This window comes from Poecilia mexicana, unplaced genomic scaffold (assembly GCF_051168715.1).
Source record: "Poecilia mexicana isolate PSO_F unplaced genomic scaffold, ASM5116871v1 scaffold_19, whole genome shotgun sequence".
Classification (NCBI taxonomy): Eukaryota; Metazoa; Chordata; class Actinopteri; order Cyprinodontiformes; family Poeciliidae; genus Poecilia; species Poecilia mexicana.
Window position 1 is genome coordinate 21756128 of NW_028263388.1, and position 23138 is coordinate 21779265.

Genomic DNA, 23138 nt, shown 5'->3' on the forward strand with positions numbered 1-23138 from the left:
GACGGACTCTCTATTTAGGTTTATCCGGCGTGTTGCTTTTGGAGAGCGAAACAAATAGGGAGGGAATCAATCTTGGTCTCTCTGTGGTATTTTTTCCTTCCCTGAAAATGCTGCAGTCTTTCTGAAAAGTATTCCGGATCAGCCATATTGTTTTTGCATGTAAATGACTAGTAATTCATTGTTAAAACCTTTTCAATGACTGGTAATCGCTTGCTTGATGTAGTAAAAAAGACTGGAATCAAGGGTAATTAAGGCAGGAGAGGTCATCTGTTTCTCTGCTTGAGCTGTATCGGCCCAGGCAGTGCGGTACATCTCTGCCTCTGCTGGCCATAATATTGAAGCCAGAGGAGTTGAATTAGAATTTAATCAATACCAATTTATTGCTGACCGCAGCCTAAAAAAAAAAAAAAAAATAGCCTTTACTCTCACGAAAAACTCCCCAATAAGTAAATCATAAAATATTGGTATATTTAGAGTGTATAAAAAAATATAGATCACTGTCCACACAGAAGAAAAATCTATACGGTTGACATAAGCAGAGAGACTCTCCGGTTATTTCTCCAGCTCTTTTCTCTTCCAATTAGCATTGCAGCTACAACTATGCTCTGCTGCCTCATTTTTCATTTGTAAATCCATTTCTTAAATCTTTTATAGGGATTTTGTTATTTAACCACCTAAGGACTGCGTTTGTTATGTGTTCCAGCTGGATCTAAGGGTTCTGATTTCTTTTTTTTTTGTTTTTTTCTCTCTCTGCCAAAGCATTGACCTTGTTATAATGTGCTTAAATTTAAATGTGCAAGTATATTGTAACCATAATTATGTACTTGGGATTTAGAGTTATTTAAAACAGTAAATGTGAAGAATGCTAAATGAACTGTCGGAATAATGGAGGTGCAACCTCTAAAACAGACAAAGTCAACCGAATTTGTCATTCAGGGTAAATCCCTACACTTTTTTGTAAAATTGACTTTTAACGTTCAGATTAGCCTTAATTTTCAGACTGACACTGAACAATTTAAGCACTCTAAAAACGACTAAATTTGTCATTTTGCTGTCTCAGCCATGTGTGAAAAATAAAATGGTGCAACTCTGTGATGATTTGATGCAGCAGATTGGGCTCAATTACATTTTATGGTGTTCAGACCTTTTCCATACCAAAACTGTGCTTTTTATGAAGCGATTTTTTTATTTTTCCTATCTAAAATGTTTAACATAATGGAGTCCATATAGATCCTTATAATACGGTCACTAAAATACTCCAAAAACGAGGAAATATGTTTGGGTCATGCACTTGGGGTTAGATTAGTGGTGGTTCTATGACATCATGATTTTCAGTTATTTTCCCATTTCCATCAGTCAGTCAGTAGGAAAATGGGCCAAATAAGGGATTGTCCATGTTAAATATCAATATGTTTGATGCGAGACCACTGTGATTGAAACTGCGTGTTACATTATTTGAACAGATTCTTCTGACAACCTTTCTGAGTGGGACATTGGGCGTCCATCTGGTTTTGCTGATATGGAGAATATTTAGGTAACTCAAGAGTCCCAAAGAAGACAATTATGAGTCCGTGCCGGTATTGTATGACTTAACTTTGGTAAAATGTTTGTGGTGTCCATAAATACACTAATAAATGTGGTAGGATTAAAAAAAACCCTCCATATAACATGGGAAGGAGAACTTAAGTCAACAAAGAGATGCAGGCGAAACAGTGGTAAAAAATGCTCTGTGATGCAGCCATGAATTACTTTCTGTTTTATTTATAGCAAATCATGCATTAAAATGATCAAAAAGAGCCTCATCAGTTCAAATATATTTGAAGGAGCATTTTTTTTCATTCAATTCAAATTACCAGTGTGTAAAGAATGATGATGGCCATTTTAGTCCCTTTCCTAACTCAGCAAATTATGTCATGTTGTTGTCTCATTATTTCCCTAAAACTGCTTCCCTGCACAGGATAAATGAAACCAACAATTGAATAATAAAATTAATCTTTTTTTTTTTTTTTGAGTAAGCATATTCAAATAGCTGAAGTAGATTTTCTTGTGTTTTTTATGCCAGTGCTTTATTGATCTGAAAGCTCATCCTAGCATGAAACAGAATAAATACTAACTTATAAAAATCAATGTGTTTACAGAGCTACATTATTATTGGATTGGAAAATTCATCAATGATATTTCTCAGGGATCTGGTCTCGAATCTGCAAAGTCTATTATGAATCATTGCTTTATTGTTTCAAAATGAAATACTGTCAAGAATAACCCATTGAGTGAAAGTGTCTGTGTTTCTAAATTAGGATCTGATTTTTTAATTTCACTCATAGTTCTTCATTTTTTGCAACTGCAATCTTTGCTCTCTTTCTGGCCTGTGGCTTTGGAATGGCTCAGTGACACAGCTTTTACTTATTCCTCCCTATAAGCTCTTTTATTTGTTTTTATCCAGCAGCAGGTTTCATGCTGTTAGGGCTCTTAAAGTTTCTGTGATGGCCCTGGCAGATATCAGTTTGTGATGACCATAATTCCCACTGCGTGATTGCAGCAATTGGTCATTGGACTGTGACAGCATTTTCCCAAAGCCCTGCATCGATAGGCAGCTGAAACTCAGGTAACTGCAACTGTGCAAGGGAAATAAAATCTGTCTTCTATAGCTGTACTTTAAAAAAAATAAACTAAATCAAGAAAGTATTGTCTATTGATTTATTTTATTGCCGTCGTTAAACAGACATTAAAAGCCATAAGAATTCTTTGTTTTTGAAAGAGTAAAACAGAGAGATATCTCTGAAGGTTAAAGAAATGTGACCATCTATTTGAGACCCATTGTCTGAGGCAGTTAGATTGATCACACCTCTCTCTCTCTCTCTCTCTCTCTCTCTCTCTCTCTCTCTCTCTCTCTCTCTCTCTCCTCTACCCAACGCTTGCCTGGCTTCTGCTAGAAAGCAGTGTAAGCTGTTCCAGTTGTCTCTCTCAAAGCACACTCCTCTAAATCTCTCACACTTATGGGCAACTTTCAGAAGTAAACATACCGCATTCGACGCACAGGAGGCACAGTAGCTGTGTTCAGTCATTTTAAGATGTGCCCTCTCCTATCGAGCACGCCCACACACACATTCACCTTATTACATTGTGCCTCAGCATGGGAGTAGTTATAGAGGAACCTAATCCATCTTTTACAGCTGATACAGAAGCTTAGCCAGAAGGTCTGACTTCAAGAAAGCTCATCTATGGAGAAAGCTCTGCTTTGACACTGCACAGTCTGTGTGTGCAGCTGGATATTTGTTATTGTGCATGTCCTTTGAAGACCATCAGCATTTGCACTAATTTTGACTCAGATGTGGTGAATGTAGCTAACAAAAGTCACGCTGAAAACAATTTTCACAACCAGCTACAAATATTACTCTGCACTCTTCCTACTCGGGCGTAAGTGGGGAGAAGGAGTGGAAATTTGGACCACAGGTCAAATGAACGTAAATGTATGAAATGACGGGTATATTTGATTTACGCACAATTCACAATAGCAGGTTTGCAAACTAAATAGAAGAATGAGGGTTTCGTTTCTACAAGTGACCTATTGGGAGCAACGATGTACCAGAGCTATCTCTAGACTGAACTATCCGTTAAAAAAGAACTGAATAGCAATGCAGTATCCTGGTGTAAATGTCCTACATTTCCTTTTTTTTTTTAATATCTAATCCACGTTCTCCCAAAAAGCTGTTCTGTCTTTATGAATCCTTCAAAGTGATGTTCACATTGAAAGGGATGTAATTAAGAAGCTATATCAGTCAGGTAGCTTCTTCTGTTTGTTATAACCCTAACAGGTGAGACGTATCTCCGCTTTAGATTAACAGACCTGAGAACAACACAGCATGAAGCAATAGACTAACTCTAAATATTAATTACTGCAGCATTCAATGGAAATAACTCTTTGTCTAAATTTTGAACATGAACGAGTAACTGGAACTGTACAGATATTGAATTATCAAGGAGTCATATCAAAACAGAGAGGAGGAAGGCTGTTTTGCAAAGATCCTCAGGGGAACTAAAAAAATCCATTTACTGAAGACTTTTTACTAGTATTTAGAAAATAAAGCTTAAAGCTAAACTTGTGATTGGTGTAATGTTTTGGAACATTCTAGCAGTTGTCTAAATAAATCATGTTTGCATTGTAAAATAAGTATACTTCATAGGGAGCTTAGGTACATGTAAGTTATATTGTTATATTCACGTCAGGTTTATCAAGACACACATTTAGCTTTTTTTTAGTAGTTTGTAATAGAGCAGATGCTACATCAATTTGTGTGTGTTTTAATAAAACTTGTCAAATTTTTTTTTTCCTTTTTTTTTTTTCAAAAAAATAATTTTCCTTCCCTGGTCCTCACTGAAAATAAAGAAAGGTTACCCAGTTTATTGCCAGGTAAAGAGTTAACTCATCACCGTCTGGAACCATGTGACATCATGGTTTCTGCTCTCTGTCGAGCATTAGAGAACAAAAATGATTCCCCGCATGAATTAGAATCCCAGTCAGATTTGCACAAAGTACAGCGAAATGACAAAGGGGGAACAGAGCAGACTAATTAAGTTGCTGTTTATGGTGAGAATCACAGCTTGATCTTGACTGTACAATAGTGTTCATTGCACCAGTCTCCAGTCTGTCAGAGATTTTCACTTATTTCTCATGTGAAAACTCAGAGTGAAACACGTTAACATTTCTTCTTATTGACGTGAACCGTTTCTGTGAGGGCGTGCAAAGAAAAGTGATTTACTAAGAAGAGGGTAAAAGAAAAAAAGTTTGAGCATTCACTGTGAGTTTGATTACATTTGTATTTTAAAAAAATAAAATAAAATTAATTCAGTTCATTAAAAATGAAGGACACACTCACCCGTGTGTGTTTTATTGGGCCTCCATCCTTGTGACCACCTCATAACCATGGCATTAAAATTCAGCTGAAGATACGTCTCAGCAGAGTTTGTAATCAGGGATTTATCGCATTCTCATATTAATTAAAAAGGTCTGTTTATACTGTGTTGATTTTTCTAAAGCTAGGGATGCAGCTAATGATGTTCATAATGAAATCATTTGCAGATTATTTTCTTAATTAACTATTAAGTTGCTTGGTTTTAAGTCTTAGCCACCGTATTTCCCCAGTTCTTTAATTCTGGATATAAGTAGCTACTTTTGAGTCTGTCACTCACAGCAGTGACCTAAAAAGCAAAAGCTTCTCAACTTTATTCAAACTTCACCTCTTAATTTATTATGTTTGCAAATATATGAGTTAGATGATTTCAAGTTGTAATTATTGGGATTTGGGTCATTTCTTTTTATTCAGTACTTTTCATTTGATTGACAGTAAATTAATTTATAAATTACACACATTTGGCTTTAGGATCTCTAGCATCAGCACAACCTGAATAGCTTTTCAATTACTTTAAAAACATTAAAAAAAATGCAACTGCAGTTACGTTTACTCTAGTTACCTTGAAATACATTAACATATCTTCATTTTCACTCTTGTTTTTCAGTTTGTTTGGATCAGCAGATAAAGACTATATGTAAAAAGTTTTAACATCAAAATGAGATATTTTCACAATGGCAATATTTTCTTGCTAATGCAAGACAGTAAATACTGAACCATTGCTCTTGTTCTGTACAGTAAAAGATGACTTTGTATTACGTGATATACTTTTAATAGGGCAAAGTGCTTCACAATTATTGAATTGCTGGTAAAGACTTTTATTAAGGACATTCTAACCATAAGATGGAATGTTTTTATGCATGCCTCTAGTAGAGACTGAGATGTTCTACTCCCCAATTCCCGACTTTGATCAGTTTATTTTTTATGGCATCTATTTGTCTCAAGGCACTTTAAGAAAAACAAGCAGGTCCAAATTTATATTTAGAAGAATAGTAGCATCAGTCCAATGTAATCCGGGCATTCACACATTTAAATTCAATAACATTTCAATTTGATCCATGGAATAATATCCCATCGATTGGCCAATGGAATCTATGACGACCGTAGTAGTTGGCAAGAGGGTGAGCTGCAAATCGATAATTTCATGGTCAAACCTTGAGGTCCAAACCTTTTTATCAATTGTAGCATACGACATTGATTGCACAGGAAGCCCGCCAACGTTCCTGACCATTTTTATGTGTGAAGAACACACTGCCAAAGGAGACACACCCAACTTGGCCAGAGCCAAACCAGACATCAGCCGATTAGAAAGCGATTACAGCATGGAGAAGGGGCTATGGTAACAACAATACACCCAATCTATTGAGTTGTTAACTTTACAGCACTCCACCACTGATCAAGCATGTGAAGACAGTAAAAAACAAACAAACAAAATAACCTTTTAAGAAAAAGAAACCCCCAGCAGAACCAGGTCCAGTATGAACAGCCATCAGTGTAGTTGTGGTTTGGGGACAGAGCAGGGACAGAAAAACACAGGAGCACTTACCCAGGAATACATTTCTGGTACCAACTTGATAAGTCAGCAAGCATGTTAATTATAATTTTGAATAGCAATTCTGGTCTGATTACTGTCAGCTTCAGTTGCATCGGTGCTCACATAAATTGTATTTAATCTGGCAAAATCTACATTTTTTTATTTTCTGTTACTATGACGGACATTTTTTCATTTGAAGGAAAGAACAGAATTGCCCCGCATACATGTTTGATTAAATTTAAAGCCTGTGAAATGTACACATTTCTGTTCTCTAAAACATTTACATTGCATTGAAGATTCACAGAAGCTCATGTACTTTTTTCCCCTTTTATATAACACGCATCTGTAACATTTTGAAAGTATCGCCTAGTCGACGACATCAAGCTCCATTTTTTTATTTCTTTTTATGTGTCTAGACAAGGCAGTGATTTTACATACATATTCACCTTCCCATTACCAGCAGGAAGTAAATTATTTAAGCGCTTCTCACTTTTGAAGATGCTGCTTCAATTCTTTCCAGCAGAGCCACGCTGTTCACAAATACACATGTAACCCAGGTATTCCAGTTTTATGTTTTGATCATTTTAAGCGCCTTGAAATATGTTGCTAAAATGTGATATACAAATAGTGCCTTGTTTTTTTTTTCCTTTGTACTAATGATAATTCATGTTACTTTCAGTTTTATAATAATCAGTTGATAGTCATTTGGTTTCCGTCTCCGTCTGTCCTTTCGAGCCATCTGAATAATATCATGGTGAATAAGCTTTTACACACCTCGTTGACAATCAGAAGCTCTAGTGGGCTTCATCCTCTCTTGTCGTCCTTCATGAACACATTATGTCCTCTCAAGATACAGTTCATACACCCTTGCTAAATTAGAAATGCACTACATCGTTGTGGAGACAGCCAGCACAATGTGTTTGGATGTTTGCCATTGGCAGTTGTTTTCCTGAAGAAGCCTAATGAGTAATACAATTCACTGAAACATATCAGGTGGCTCAGGAAGATGTTGCTGTGATGACTCTCGCTTGGTTTTTGATTTTTTTTTTTTTTGTGCAGCAAGGAGACTCTTTGTTGTGTGTTTCCTCTTCGTTATCTTATTTAATGTGTCGTTTCTGTCAAATGGGACCAATAATTGTCACCCGCGTGGCTTTGGTTACAAATTAGAGTTGGATTGCTAAAAGTGTAATGTGAAAGCAAACCGCACCAAATCAAAAAAAAAATTGTATTTTGGTTCTGTGGTGTGAATACACAAGATGGAATACATTACCTCTGTCCACCCCCTTCTTCTCCTCCTCTGACCGGTGAGAGTTGAAAAGCTGTTGCTCTACCAGTGCCCCCAAGTGGTCAAATATTTACTGGATAAATAAATCCAAAGGTACATCATTCTGTAATCAACTCAAGCAGTCAACATCCTAACTGAATGTTCATCAGCACAGATGGAACATCTGCATAGTATTGCATCAGGATTGAGTAATGTCACTAGAAGATGAAGGCTGCCAAATTGAGGAAGTGCTGGCAGCGACTCATTTGTACATTATATATAAAGTCACGTATTTAAGAAACTCATGTTGTGGCAAAGCCCACTGGCTGCATCATTGTCCACTTTGCAGGTGTATATGTGTCAACCAGTGACGTGCGGTGAGGTTCATAGGCACCGATTTAATTATAATCAGATTTGCAAATCTAGACCCCCTGCATGTTAATGTTTACTTAAGGAAATTTCGCGCATGCGTGTAAATGCTGGAGGGCAAAAAGACTATTCTTTAACATGTGATGCTTAGCCGCGCCGCTGCCGCAGAATTATTCCATTATCTCAATCAAACTTAGACATGTATTAATTTCGTGCTGTGCTTAATAGCAAAGGGAGAAACCGTTAAAGTACAACTCAAAACCACGTCTTTCTATCAGCGCAGCTACTGTATGGCTAGCTCGCTGTTACCATCTCTTACTCTGCAGTTGTGGAGTCACAATGTCTGGGATCATGAGCGCCCCCTGCGATGAGGCACGAGAACTGCCTGCCTCACCTCGAATCTGTTCTCTGCCCTTTCTGATCGCTCCTCAGCACACGAAACACGTTACACACAGTTAGTGACAATAAAAACACAGTAAATACATGCGCTAAATTATGGAAAATCAGTTCATACATTAAATGTTTTTAACCATTTTATTGGCGACATACAGACAGGAGGAGCATGCTCCCATAGAATGGCAGCCAGTGCAGTTAGCCAGAGGTTGCGCAATCCCACTGCTGCCTCACCCGCTTCGCTTCCAAGCATTTGAATGGGAAAATGCGAAAATTCAGCGATTTTGAAGAAAAAAATCATCAGATTTGGTTAAATTAAATGAAAAATAGGTACTTTATAGTACAAACCACAGGGTGAAAATATCTTTCTAAATGATTTTATTATTATATATTATTTTTCCATGATGACAGGTGAGGCTCTGCCTCCCCTGACCGCACGTCACTGGTGTCAACTGATGTATTTAACACACTTTACAAGCATCATGCTGAAGTGTCCTGAGACAGAGGTGGTAAATGGATTTCAGCTGCAAAGGATCTTATCAGGAGAATCAACGCTCCTGAACTGAAATGGAAATAGAAGATTTAAAAAGGATCGCTGGGCTCTGTGCCCTGGAGAATCTGTGTCTGATCAGATATCGATGACGTGGATAGTTTAATAGAAAATAATAGAGTATACTTTTGGATTGCCTCCTGATTCTGGTGGTACGCATTGCCCTGTAGCTGGTGCTCAAAATGTTTACGGCGTAGAGTTCGATACATCGGAAGGTAATGGCTTCGTATCCTTCAATGACAAAGCAGATACACTCTAGTTTGGTGAAATATAACAGAAAATGTCCACACGAAAAGACAAAAGGATGGTAAGGGAGTTAAATAAAGGCAGTTAGAGTCACCAAGTCACCACATCAGCAATTTAATTTAAGGACTTTTTTTTTTACACATCTTCAACAGGATTATAAAATTCTTAAGGTTGTTGTACACTGTTACCAACCCATCATTAAACTTGTATAGATTAGTTCTTGACATGTCAGCTGAATATACATGAAAGTAGTAAGTTGAATTGAACTGAATTTATTTTACACAGGGACAAATTTAAGAATTAATAAATGCCATATACTTTGAAATGTATAGTCTAAGCTTATTTGCAATGTTAACTGACTTTGTTTAGATTACACCAAGACATACACAGCCTGACTGACTGCATGGTGGTACAGTATATATATCCATCCAATCAGCCATGGCTGATATGTATCCACAAATGTCAAACATCATGTTTGACATGTATAAATTAAAATGTGTCACGGATTCAAGAAATAAATGTGAATTTCATGTAAACTGTCATTAGTCCTGAGCTTAAAGAGCATGTTTACTGAAAGAAATAATGCTACCAACTCTCTTTTGCTGAGAACTAAAAGCAATAATCTCTGCGAAACTGAAATAACTTTCTCAGTTTGACTATATTGTTGGAAGATTGCATGCATACACACACACAAAGACACACATCCAGCAAGAGAGTGCAAAAATAAATCTGTGAAGATGAAGGGAAATATATCTCCTTCAGTGGCATCCCACCTCTCTCACTGTGTCCGTCTCCCATCAGCTCTTTCTTCCTCTCTGTTATCTCTACTCCTTTGAAACAGCACCTGTTACGGCCTCCTATCACAGAGGCTCTGTCATGATGCAGTGCACACGCCTCTGTGATAAAGAGCCAGCTCCCATTTTTAAGTTCAACCCCGCTGCCGATGTGCAAGACAAATAAGCCGAGACGTCTTCTTCCTCCAAGATCTTAATGACATTTTTTTATATATATTTATATATTTTTTTAAGCGTTTTGGATAGGAGACACCAGACCAGAATGCTGTGTGCTGTTTTTCTTGCTTTACTGCGCGCCCACCCAGATATTTTATTTATCTAGTTAGTTCAGATGACATTTAATAGTGAAATTGTCTGTGTAGATTTTCCTTATTGATGAATGGAAGGGCTGCTGCAGGGTTGTTTACTGTCTTAGCTGATGAAAATCTAATGATTCCTGCAGCGAACTGGGGACATCGCAGTAGCAATTACACCAGCGTAGAGCCAGAGAAACACTGTAAAGGCTATTCAAACATTAATGTAAAAATTACTCAAGACTAGCTGGGGTTAAAAGGAAACGAGGGCAATATAACCTACATGATGCCATTTCTTCTGCCCTTATCTTTACATGCTCATTAGTTAAAACCTGTTGCGTCTCTAATTTGCAGTGGTTGTTTTTGCATGTGCAGTATACAAAATAACTGTTTTTTGATACTTTTATTATATCCGTCACACAATCTAACTCTACATATAATCACATAAGCCTTTCTGTGTCATTTTTTTTACAGTAAATGAAATAAATTATAGATGGTGAAGTTAGTCCACAAAATAATTGATGCTAGACTATAAATTCAGCTACTAAGTACACATATACATTTTTTATTAGAAAAAAAAAGACATGGAGCTCAGATGTGACACCTGAGATTTGACCTTTCACCTTCAACACCCATATTCTTTAGGTTCCTTCAAGTTGTGCTTATCAAACCCTGTGCCATATGTAACCTGTGGATATTTCTCAAAGCAAATGAATAATTATATTTTGGCTAAATTATGAATTCATGAAGCTAGTTGATGACAAGTAGCTAATATAATACCAAAAAATAGCTAATTTCTTTTAGTATTTCCAATTATATTACGTTACATCACAGTCGTCCTCTGGCAACCAAAACTGATTTTTATTTTTTTGGTCATTCACTTCATCGTCTAGATTTAAATTTAAAGTTTTAAACAGACATATTTTGATGAATGTATATCATTTGTTTATGTAAACAGCTGACTTGTGCTAGGCAGCCTTCAAATTAGTTTAATAAATCATGTGTCAACTGGGCTCTCCTCTCTACTGTGCTGCACAAGACTGATAGGGAGCTGTAGTATTTGTGCCGGAGATGCACTTTTTGTTAGTAAAAGCTATTTCCCTTACATTGCATATTCTTTAACTTTAAAACAGTCAGCCAGCGTTGCAAGCAATTCATACAATCTATTGCCTCATCAATAACACATTCAGAAAGAGGGCTAAATGGTACAAGGGAAGCAGAGACAGCTGTGAAAGCATACACACGTTTGTTTGTGCACATGATGTTGGGGATGTGTGTTTTTATTTTGTATTTCCAATTATAATATATATCTTACTGAATTACATTTTTATGGTATTAAAAAATGAAGATTTTAGTGATTCATGTTGACCTTCCCAGTGGTTCAAATTCGGCTGCAGAGGAAACCCATTGTAAATCAGCCCCGGGTCTTAGCCTTCTCCTTATACTGTATTCATGCACTCGGATGAATTACTGACTGTAGCAGGTGGCGTTTCTCAAAAACGAGCAAATTAGAATAATACAACATTCACCCAAACCCTCTGTGAGTAAAATCCAAATGATTTATTTTAATATTTGGTTATTAACACAATCCCATATTGCACCTGTGCTTCTGTACATATGCAAATCCTCATTTTATCATAACTGACTTGTAGGTCAAGCTATGGAAATGAGGGGTAGCTCCCATTTCAATGATACTTCACCACACATCAGCATCAGAGTGGCAGCGCTCTGATTCAACGAAGCACCAGGTTTTTCTGACATGGAATTATGCTCTTATGTGTACATATTTAATTTCAATGTCATTCTCTAGCCTCAAAGGCCATAAAAGCTGATTTTTCCATTTTTCTAAGCTGTTTTTCAAAAGACATGACTGTAAAAAAAAACAAATTAAAAAATGGAAATGTCGTTCAGGTTCCCTCTTTTAATGTTAATGCTTGTATATCTGTGTTATATTTTAGGCTTTTCCCCCCAAATTTGAAAAGGAGAAACCTGCTATGGTTTACATAAAAGTAGTCATGAATAGTTTATAATTGGGTTATAAATCAGGATGTTTGAGTCATTATTATATTTTACAAAAGCGATGGTCAGGATTACAGTTCTCAGTTGTTGGATTGAGGGAGTCAGCTGTGTACACAAGGGCTGAATTCCTGGAAGGTTTAGATGTGCTTCTGCTTCAACACCCTTGATTCAAACGATCATCTCCATAGTCACTGAGTTTCTCTAGAAGCCTGTTGATGATACAATAATTTAAGTGAAGCGTGGAAACATCTAAAATATGAAACAACTTCAGCCCCTGATGACCAGAACTTCATTTCACTGAATTAAATAAGTAACTAAAGATTAGGAAGCATTTTATTTAAAATTTGTTCTTTCTATTCTGGTGAAAAAAGTGAACAAAATGTACAAAAAGAATAAAAACATCCAAAACTAGATACAAAAAAGGCAATATAGAGTAGCTAGAGAATATTTTAGTCATATTTTAGTAATAGATTAATGGAGTCAGAGATATATGTAATACATTTATCAGTGGCCCATCGTCAGAGCAATAAAGATGTGAGATGATTCAGCTGCTTCTTGCCCAAATAGTAAGCATGTATTATTTCCTTGTGTAATGTTTCAAAAATCAGGAAACCATTTGTTTGTAAAGTTCTTGTTGAGATTGTGCTAAGCTAATTTAGTTTACTGAAGGGTAAACAACGTTCTGGTTTATGTGCTATTCTCAAAAGCTTTTTGTACTCTGTGACAATTTATTTGCTTTTGTTCGTCTCTCCCATCATTCTCTGTCTAAACACCTGTTTCTATAAAACACAGTGACCACCGAACAACAGGGTGAGACAATACATCCCAAGAATCAGAAGAGCTTTCAGCTGTATTTACAGGAAAACAAAATATATACACTTTTTATTCTCACAAACATAAAAAAGAAACCTTTTACAAATCAAAAGCTGCATTTTTTAAATGGCATGTAAGAAGTTGAATAATAGTGTACTGTGCTGCTCAATGTAAAGCATTGCGTTTTAGATTTAGGCCGTCTATGTACTTTAATTCGTTAAATGATCAGATGCAATCTTGACTCTTTCAGAAATAGCCCTTTAGTTTAGCCCCCGAAAGGCTTGGATGTTATCCAGTGGGTCCGTGAGGAAACTGGTGACCTCAACACAGTTAAGGGGTTTTAATACAACCAGGAAGTTCTGACTTTAGCATCATTAGCGGCTAACAGTCAGTCAGCTGCAGTGTTCTTACAGAGCTCAACAGTTTTGTATATTGTCTCACCATGTCTTTTACAAAACCAACTTGATGACGAGTCAGCCAAGAGCTTTGTGGCTTTGCTTGGCTTTGTTTAAAATTCAAACTAGTTACTCTGAGAACAGCTGGTATTTTTTTTTTGTTGTTTTTTTTTTGTTTTTGTTGTTTTTTTTCCAGAAATTAAAATTAGAGACAAAAAATGAAACCAAGAACAGCTGCTTCCAAAACCCTTGTGTGTTCAGGGTAAACCTAATGTCAGGGTAAGGACACACAGAGCTGTCAAAAAACCACATCATTCCAAACGTAGAAATATATACTTTTTGTAATATCAACACCTTTTGTACATCCAGAAATATATGCAAAACACTGAGTCAGTCAAGTGCTCAGCCCTTTCACTGTGCTACTGTAAAGCAGCTTCCCTGTGCCTCACTAGCTAAAGCGTATGGGGATACTTTACCGCTAATTTGCATGTGTGTTAGAAGGTAAATGAAGGTTTGGGTGACACCATCACCCTGCCTCCCCGTATCTCCTCTTTGTACCTCTTTTTCCTCCCCTTGCAGTCAAGCTATCCTCCATTTTCCTCCGCACTAATTAACTGGCAGGATGGTGATTTGTCATGAGACAGAGCTGCCCACCCCTCCATCACCCTCCAGACTCAGAGGTGTGTTTTCTCTGTGATTGGAACATGTGTTAAAAGCAGGAAGCAGTAACAAACAGCCCTTGAACAGTAGGAGGGGAAACGCACGACAGGATATAAACTGGCACATGAGAAAAAGCTGTCATATATGTGCCGCAATCCACACAGACATCTGGGTTCACTATTTTCCCTCCACAACCCCCTTTAGAAACACACATGCACATAAATACGAGCTCTGGCTCTCCCGTCACCCTCTTTAGAGAGACAAACCAAACATGTGCGCCTCAAAGCATGTCGTTTATCTCGTATTGTTTATTGCCCATTCAGGCATTCAGCGCTGTGTTCATGCAAACTCATTTTACAAAGCATTCTCAGCATCTCATTGAGCAACGACTGAGCTTATTTCACAGTGGCACAAAAACGGGGTATTGGAAAGGCGGGTCGGTTGGGGCAGGATGGGGGACGGGGGGGAATCAGGACGTAGACAAACAGAAAGCAACCCCAGACGTAAACAGATCGCCAGACAGGCATCCTGCCTTTGGGTTTGTGATTTAGAATACTAACAAGGCATCTGTGCTCACACCAAGGGAGACAAGGTGTGATGTAGAGCAGAGCCGAGGAACAACGAGGGAGGGCTAGCTTACCCTTGAAATCTGACTGTCTGTCTTAAGTGCCTCCCCTGAATTTTTTGTGGCACATCATTACCATTTGTGGGATTTATTTATTTATTTTTTTCTTTCTCTGAGTATACTGACTCAGAATAAAGGAGCAGTTCTTGTGACTTAATCAAAGATTTGATTCTTAAATAAAACCCTACGGAGTCTCAAAGTTTACATGTGGTTGCGGAGAATATGAAAGATTCCTCATCTCTCCCACCAAGGCTCCCATATGTTATCCCATGCAAAGTAGTTTAGCATGTGATTATTAATCCAATTCCTCTGCTGTCATTTGGACTAGTGCTTCAAACAGCTTGTGGCATCTTTCAAGTCACATTAAAATGCTCAATCAGATTTAAGGGTCTCCAATTACCATCTCCATGGTGATTAGAGCTCATTTTAAGACGAATGCTCTTCACATAATTACCAAAGAGATGGCTTTCTGCGTATTTTTCCAATAAAATGTTATTCAGTGTTCACTCTGAGAAGCAGAATGATCACAGACAAAAACCCATGTTGAAGCTTTTCAGGACGGAAAATGATTGTGCTTTTAGGAGTATTTAGAATAAATCAAGACGACAGTTGATTTTCAATTGGTTTCAAACCTTTGTCCTTGCTGAAAAACAAATTATTTTAAGATGAGTTACTTTATAATAAATCAAACATTCTGTGAAAGACAAAGTCTGTGCAAAAAAAGTATGTATGGGTCAAATCCACAATCTATGAACACTTATTTTTGCTTTTATTAATAACTCTTCTATCAACTAATCAGGATAAATCAACACAGTACTGGAGTACAAAAAATGGAAATAAAAGACTTGCATGTTCAAATTATCTAGCGTTATTCTCTTGTTTTCACATGTAGCTCTTTCAATCTGAACATCTCAGCATCTCTCTTCATATTTCTGTCTTTCCATTTCTAAATTTGCTCTTACCAAGACCAATAAACTAAGGTGCAAAGGTTAAGCAGGCTCTGGGTCAGTTCTGCTCTCAACCAATTTATACCCCTATTTCAGACCTTTGTGTTGCCATACGAAGGGAGATGGTAGCAATAAATCATTAGTTACTGTGGTATCACTGCAAGCTGTACCTGTTCCTGAGGTTTAACTGCAACTATATTTTTTTATTTTATTTTCAGAAGCAGCTTAGAGTTAATTAAGTGTGTGAATTATACTGACAGTATTCTGTGCAAAACTTGTGATCTTGCACTTTTACTCTAGCACTGGGTTTAACAATTGGGAAACTGGATGCAGAGTGTTAGCCTTCTAGTCTTTTCACAAGCATGAGTCTCTGATATCTTCTCCATTCCAGTGAACCTTGGAATCGTTGCTGCTCAGTATTCACAAAAACGTGTGGATGTTTTCATACATCATAGATAAATAGCTTCTGCAGTAATGCTAAGGTTCCCACTGTGTGTATTTATGTGTATTAAGCTATATCTGCCGTTTCAACTATTAAAATAAGCAATAATAAGCAACTTTAGATGGGGTGGAAAGTACTTGTAGTTTTCAGCTGTTCACTGGAGGTAAAGGAGCCTTTTGTTAATATGCAGGCTAAAAAGCATGACAGTGTAACAGTAGGTTGTTTCTCTGCCATTATTAGCACATTGAGCAGCGTGTACACAAGCATGATTTACAGTGCTGAGACCTTCCTCCTGAATGTGACTGGTTGTTTCTGAGTGGGAGCAAATCATGTCTGCAGATGTCTGTTGGACCACAGGGAGAAGCCAGAAGAACCTGATTCTTTCACAGATTGTTTTTTTTTTTTTATATATATATACCGTCATAGCATAGTTTCGGCAATTGTGTAAAAAACATATTGTTTATAAAAGTTATAAATTATCAGTTATCAAATCCTATATCTGATCCCCATATTTTTTTATGATGATGATTTTAAAGAATGTTTCAGTTATTAGAAAATTACTGTCATCAACCATTTGCCAGTATGTATTTATTTAAAGCTCAACTCCATTCTGTTTTCTAACCACATGTGCTTACATAAGACTTTTGGAACCAAAAAAAAATTATCATGGTTGACATGAAATGTTCCATAGATGGAAAATATATATAAGTATAAAATTATACAAACAGAAAATTATGAAGCAGCAAAATGGCAACACGTGAATACACGAGGGTACAAATTGGGGACATTTTTGAAAGACAGCTCAGGAAACTCTGCACCGGTTTTGCATTAGTAATTTTCAGGCTTATTAAGCATGAGAGAAACAATGACAGGAGAGAATCAAGTCTTTATCCCCTGTTGGTTCCCTGAGCATAAAACTATGAAGGATTTTGTGTATTCGGCTGATTACTGCAGAAATGAAGTGACACAAAGGGTTTGAGGTTTAAGAAATTGAGGCGTTAATTCTAGAATATTTTTCACGCATAATTTAAAAAGTAATGGGCCTGACATTTGAAAGTGCAGTTATGGATTTACACTGCCATATGAAGAGGTTGTTTCAGTGTTTGTCAAACTGCCAAGATGGAGGTTTTCCCTGCACAAAGGGCACAAGAACTTCAAGCCTCTTTTTTTAAGCTCTGCTTGTAATTCTACAGAACATCTAGTTGCTTTTCACAAGCGGCTCCTGTTAGACAAGCTTATGTCAAGGTTAAGCAAACGTTGATATGACAATATTGCAACCAGACTTGCATCTCAAGTGTAAGTACATAAAAATGTTGTGGTATCCTGTAGGTGAATTTCTTACATGTTGTTATATGTAAAACAGTGTTAGTTGAATCATCCGTATTCAAGAATGTAAGATTAGAAAAGCTGATATTACTGAGATGTTTATATAAATAAGCACAGCTTTCTGCGAGTGTTGCTTTGAGAGGTCATTGTGACTAGACAGGTGCTAAATTCAGTGCATTTACCTTTCCATTTGTCTCCTCTTCAGGTGGTCCCATATTTGTGCTCGAATTATCAGATATACTTTGAGCAACCAAACCATTGTAAGCATTTTACTAGAGCTGCAAACCTTTTATCCTTCTTAAAAATGCTAATGAGCTCTTTAGTTTGCATAGTTTATTGTACAAGTTAAAAGTGGCTGATGCTTCTTGAATATTTTCATGAGTTAATTACACACCTAATTTTTATATCCAACATTTACTTATTAATTTGATTTTTATATGAAGTCTAGAAATATGAATTAAATATCAAGTAATAATGGGTTTTTAAGTGAACAGTTATTGTCCAGAATTTTATGTTTTTGCAACTCTGCTCTTTATAAAAAAAAAGTTACACTGGGGATACAGTTTTGCAAGGCAATATTAGCTGGTTAATTAGATGTGATATTTGCTTATGGAGACTCTGTGTTCAATGACTTTGTAACTTTATACTTTTCAAATATTCAACTTTTTCTTTCTTGCATATAAATTTAAAAGGGAAATCTGTCAAATCATTCAAACACTTTATCCCCTTCGAAGGCCGACTGCTTTTAACTGGAGATGCCAATCAAACTTAAAATAAACCATTCACAAGACACTGAGCTACAAAAGATTCAGCTTTTTAATGTATTTCAGTTTCTTCCTTTCTTTTTTCTTTCTTTTTTTTGGAAATTGCAGTTATTGTTTTAGGTTTAAAGCCACTGGAAGTTTGTCAACTGTAGAGTGATAAGTGGCACTAATTTAGTTCCCAGAACATCGAAGAACTACCTGTGTTTCTTAAAAGGAAGAGTGAGATATTCACCTGGATAACAAGGATGATCCTGCACAAAATCAAATGTGACAGTGAACAATGAAATGACCAGTAGAAGCATATTTGATGACCATGTCAGTGAAACTTAAGACTTTTTTTTATTATTAATTTTGAATGAAATTTCTTATTGACTCACTCTAATATAATGTAATAATATTTTTTTCGTTACATCTTTTTTAATATAACGTGACAATTTTGATCATTACCATGTAACACCACACATCATAATACAAAGTGGCGACACTGTTTTACGTGAGACCCGAGTAAAGTCACAGTAAAGCATGTAGATGCTCCTTATCAGCTACAAAGTTTTGCATGACCAAAACAAACAAAAAAAAAAAAAAAACTGACAAAAGAAACTGCAAATGTTGAGCTGAGGCACTGAACAAATACAGCTTAAACAGCAGTCTGAGATGTATGAAGAGTCACGATCATCTCACTGCAGTTTTCATGCAGAACCGATGACTTCTGCTGTTTCTGCTGTTATTTTCTGCTCACTTTCTCTCTCAGTTAAACCCGTTCTTTGCTCGTCGCTTTTGTGGTGCGTCACCCTGGTCGTGAGTTTTCCACATGAGTGGAACATTACAGACAGGTATCGATTGAAACATGTGTAAAGTAAGCTGATGGGACTGACAAAACATGGACTACTCATAAATGGCTCACTTGTGTGCAAGAATTTGTTAAAATGGACATTCAGAAAGAAATCCCTTAATTGCTTCTGCTAAGCTTTGAAACAGGATTTGCTTGCATTACGTCCACTGCGTAAGGCAACATAAAAACGCCTAAATCTCTTTAAGACATGAAGTATTCAGGATGATTATATCAAACATTATCTAAAGAAAGTAGCTTTAAGCGCCGATTTTCTCATAAGTGTTTTAAGATTCGGATTCAGCATTGGAGGTAAAACATCCAATTCTCTATAATAAGCAGCCTATAGCAGAATGACATATTTCACGACTGAGTATCTGTGATAGTTGCAGGGAGATCTGTAGGCATCAGCAGTGCTTGCATATTTACTTAGTGATGAAGGAAAATATTTGGAAGGAGATTGGACTGTGTTTATTTAAGTGCTCCAGACATGGCAGCTTTCCTTCAGCTCCAGATCTTATGGCGCCCGTATCATGCCAAGAACTCTTCAGCCTGTTTTCTTCCACCGGGACCTGGCATTCCTGTCTGTCATGTGCTATCAGTGAGGCTGCAGACGCTCCCCGGTCCTGCCCAGCTCCTTCTTCCTTTCTCCCTTTCTCCCCATCCCGCCCTTATTCAACACCGTCTCTGTGTCTTTCCCCCTCTGCCATCCCAGCTCACAGCAAGCCATCTGCTTTGTACCGCTCATCCCTTCATCTGTCTAGGTTTCCCTCTTCTAAACTTGCCTCATCTCAAAGTCTCCTAAGATGATGTTTCCCTGCTGAGCTTTGGTGCTTTTTGGTTGAATTGTCTCAATTCGGATGTTAAATCACACTGTGTGACTCTTTTCTTGCCTCCTTTTTGTCTCGTAGATGTAAGGAGGGCTACCATGGACTACGCTGTGACCAGTTTGTACCCAAATCTGACGCCATCTTGTCTGATCCAAGTAAGCTCTCTCTTATGTTTCTTTTTTATTCAGTTTTTTCTTCTATGATGACATGCAGTACCATAAAAAATGTTATATTTTTGGACATATCTAACTGTTTCAAATTAATATTTGACAAAGATTGATGGCCCTTTGTAAAAAAGGATCTCATGCTCTGAGCTAGACGAACTTAAGCACTGATGAGAAACAAAATCATTGATATATCCCTCTGAAAAGGACAACTAAGCAATTTTAAATGCATTGGGATCCCATCCAGCAAACGGTGTGAGCAAAACGTCAGGAGCACCTGACGTAGTAAAATCACTCAGAGGTTCATCCAGAACATCTGAAGCACTGCAGACATCGCTATTCTCTGTAAAGATAAGCGCTCATGATTCGACAGCAGAAAGCAAACTGGGCAGAAATTTAGGAGAGTTAAAGCAAAATCTGCAAGTCCACGTCTAAACCCTCAGATTAAGGTTAGTCATGTGTACAAAACTGCCATCCGCTATGGGTAGGAGAATGGATCAAAACTCCTCCACAGGAATATAAAAGACTCATTGCAAGTTATGGTGGTTGATGGGAGTCATTGCTGCCAAGTGTGGCACAAACAGATATTAAGTTTATGGGGTGATTACTTTTCAGAGGCAGGTTGCTTTGGATAGCTTTTACCCCTAATAAAATAAATCAACATTTAAAAACTATTAAGACTACTTTGTTATGGCACTGTGCCGCAAGAAAACAGATGCAGAAGAATGTCATGCCTTAAGAATATTGTGACCTCAACTCAATTTGTAACCAAAAATTAATAAAATGTCAAATATGCATAGGGTAAAAACGTACAGATTTTAAACTCTTATATTTAATTCAGACTTTTCTTTTTCTTTAAAATAGCTAATTGTCAGTTTCCCAGAGCGAAATCTCTTTAGGATTTTAGAACAAGTACCACCTCACTAAGAAACACCATCCTGACAGACATTTTTGAAACATTGTCGCAGCAGGAGTTATACTCTCAATGTTTGCGATGTAAGAAAAACAAAGACAGAAAATACTTTGATCAAGTGGCACTGCTCGATAGATTGAAAGATGCAATTTTCCCACAGATGTTGAAATTTCAAACTCTGAGGCTAGAAACAGTGACAGAGAGCTTCTTAGAAGTTAGAAATCAGAGTGGGAAAGTCAGACACGCCGACTCCCTGTCACAAAATCTAATTTGGCCACCGTGTTTGTAGAATGCTGTGATAGTCACAGTTGGTAGAAAACAGTGCTATAGTACAAAGTAGGACAAAACCCTTCTTTGTGTACATGATGATTCGGTCTTTGAGAATAAATTTGTATTAGCTTGCAGTGTTAACAGTAATGGTCTGATCAAATCAGCCACCTAGTCACTTGTTTTTCAGCTTGGAAAACACAAATAATTTGTGTTATTCTATTTTGATTCATTTACTTCTGAATTTACTTATTAGATCTGATTAGTTGATTCATTCGTATTTACAAATAATATACACCAAAGCTTCTAGAGTACCTACATACCAGACGTGGTTCTTGTCCCACAGTTTGACAGCCATGGTTCTTGGGCATCACATAGAGTCTCCATATCCTAGTGAAAGCCCTGCGGTGTAGTTAAGAAACACAGCAGACGTCAGATGTACAGAGGAGAAATCTTCGGGCCCTGTGCCGCTCCCACTGGGCCGTGAACTTCACAAACTCACACTGTTTCAGGGAGTGACTTGGCTCCTTTACTCAGAGAGTCAGAGAGAAAACTTGAGTGCTATGGCTTTCTGCTTCCACTAAGCCCTTTGAGAGTCCATTAATGGGGTCACAAGCTATTGCCTCGAAGCATGTTTATACCCTCACATGACACACAATTTTCACTCTGGGACTCATTTTGTCTTCTATAGGAGCATGTCAGTTCTCCTGTTTAACAGGCTTAGGGAGCTTTTATGTTCTTTTAGCAAAAACTAAAGCTTAGTTGCTCTTGTGAACAAACGCAGACACATATGGGGACAATTTATTTGGATGCACAATTATGTGCTGCTTTCTTTTTTGCTAAAATCTTAATAAAAAACACAAAAGTCCGTAAAAAAAAAGTGCTTGGAATATAAACACTTTTGCATATCGTTTGAAATTTAATCTACATGTGGGAAATACAAGATAACAGAAACCGACTCTCCCACACAACAGCAGTAACCAGGAGTTACAAAGCTGCATCCGCACCATAGCAGCAGATACTCTATTAGTGGTGTGCTGCAGCTGGATTAGTTTGATTCAGTAATTACCCACCTTTTCATCCAGTGGCCCCATAAAACAATGGGAACAGCTATTAGGAGGCCATCAACCACATTTAGGAGGTGTGGTCAGCGAGGCAAATTGTCGCTTTTATACACACTGAAGTCCTAAATTATTTTTTAGCAACCTGTTATCTGCTAACAGGCACAGAAATTTCTGAACACATTATGTTGTGTTGTGTTTTTGTGCTTTAATTGCTGTGATTTATCACGTGGCATGTTGTGAATAGTGAAACTATTCAGTCATTTCCGTGCAAATGTCTTGTTGTAGATTGAAAAACAAAAACTGACTAAACATTTTAAAGTCTAAATAAACAAAGAGAATAACGATGCCTTCAAACACATGCCCATATTGCTAAACAGCTTTTGGTTATTTGGTATTTGTGGTTTAAAGGAAGTATGTTTGGATATTGGGATTGTTTGTCTGTTCATTCGCCATCTTGCTACATCGAAAATAATGCAGTTGATTGGCTGGACGCCCAAAAGTAGATATAAGACATCTTCCCTGGTTACAGTCTGGATGGTTTCCACTGTGCTTCCTGGTGCATATTAATGTTTGAACCTTTCACAGGGGGTCTCATGTACTCACTCATTTCAGTAAATTGTGGCTTGTTGCATTCCCTAACCCTCACGAATCCCAAAAGTTTCCAAATTGTTGTTTTAGTCTAGATGTTTGAACCAAACTTGTTCATCTTTGTTCTTTATGGGTTTTG

The 23138-nt window shown here is 37.2% G+C and overlaps 1 protein-coding gene and 1 long non-coding RNA gene across 2 annotated transcripts in view; both read left to right on the forward strand.

Moving 5' to 3' along the window:
- Nucleotides 1-23138, forward strand: part of LOC148153727 (uncharacterized) — a 239395-nt gene that overhangs the window by 110546 nt on the left and 105711 nt on the right. The gene's annotated exons all lie outside the window — the stretch shown is intronic.
- The window catches only part of nrg3b (neuregulin 3b), a 122349-nt gene that overhangs the window by 57802 nt on the left and 41409 nt on the right, over nt 1-23138 (forward strand). The window contains exon 3 of the mRNA XM_088001027.1: nt 20085-20158. Within this exon, the coding sequence (XP_087857153.1) occupies nt 20085-20158 (74 nt within the window). The remainder of the gene's footprint in view (nt 1-20084; nt 20159-23138) is intronic.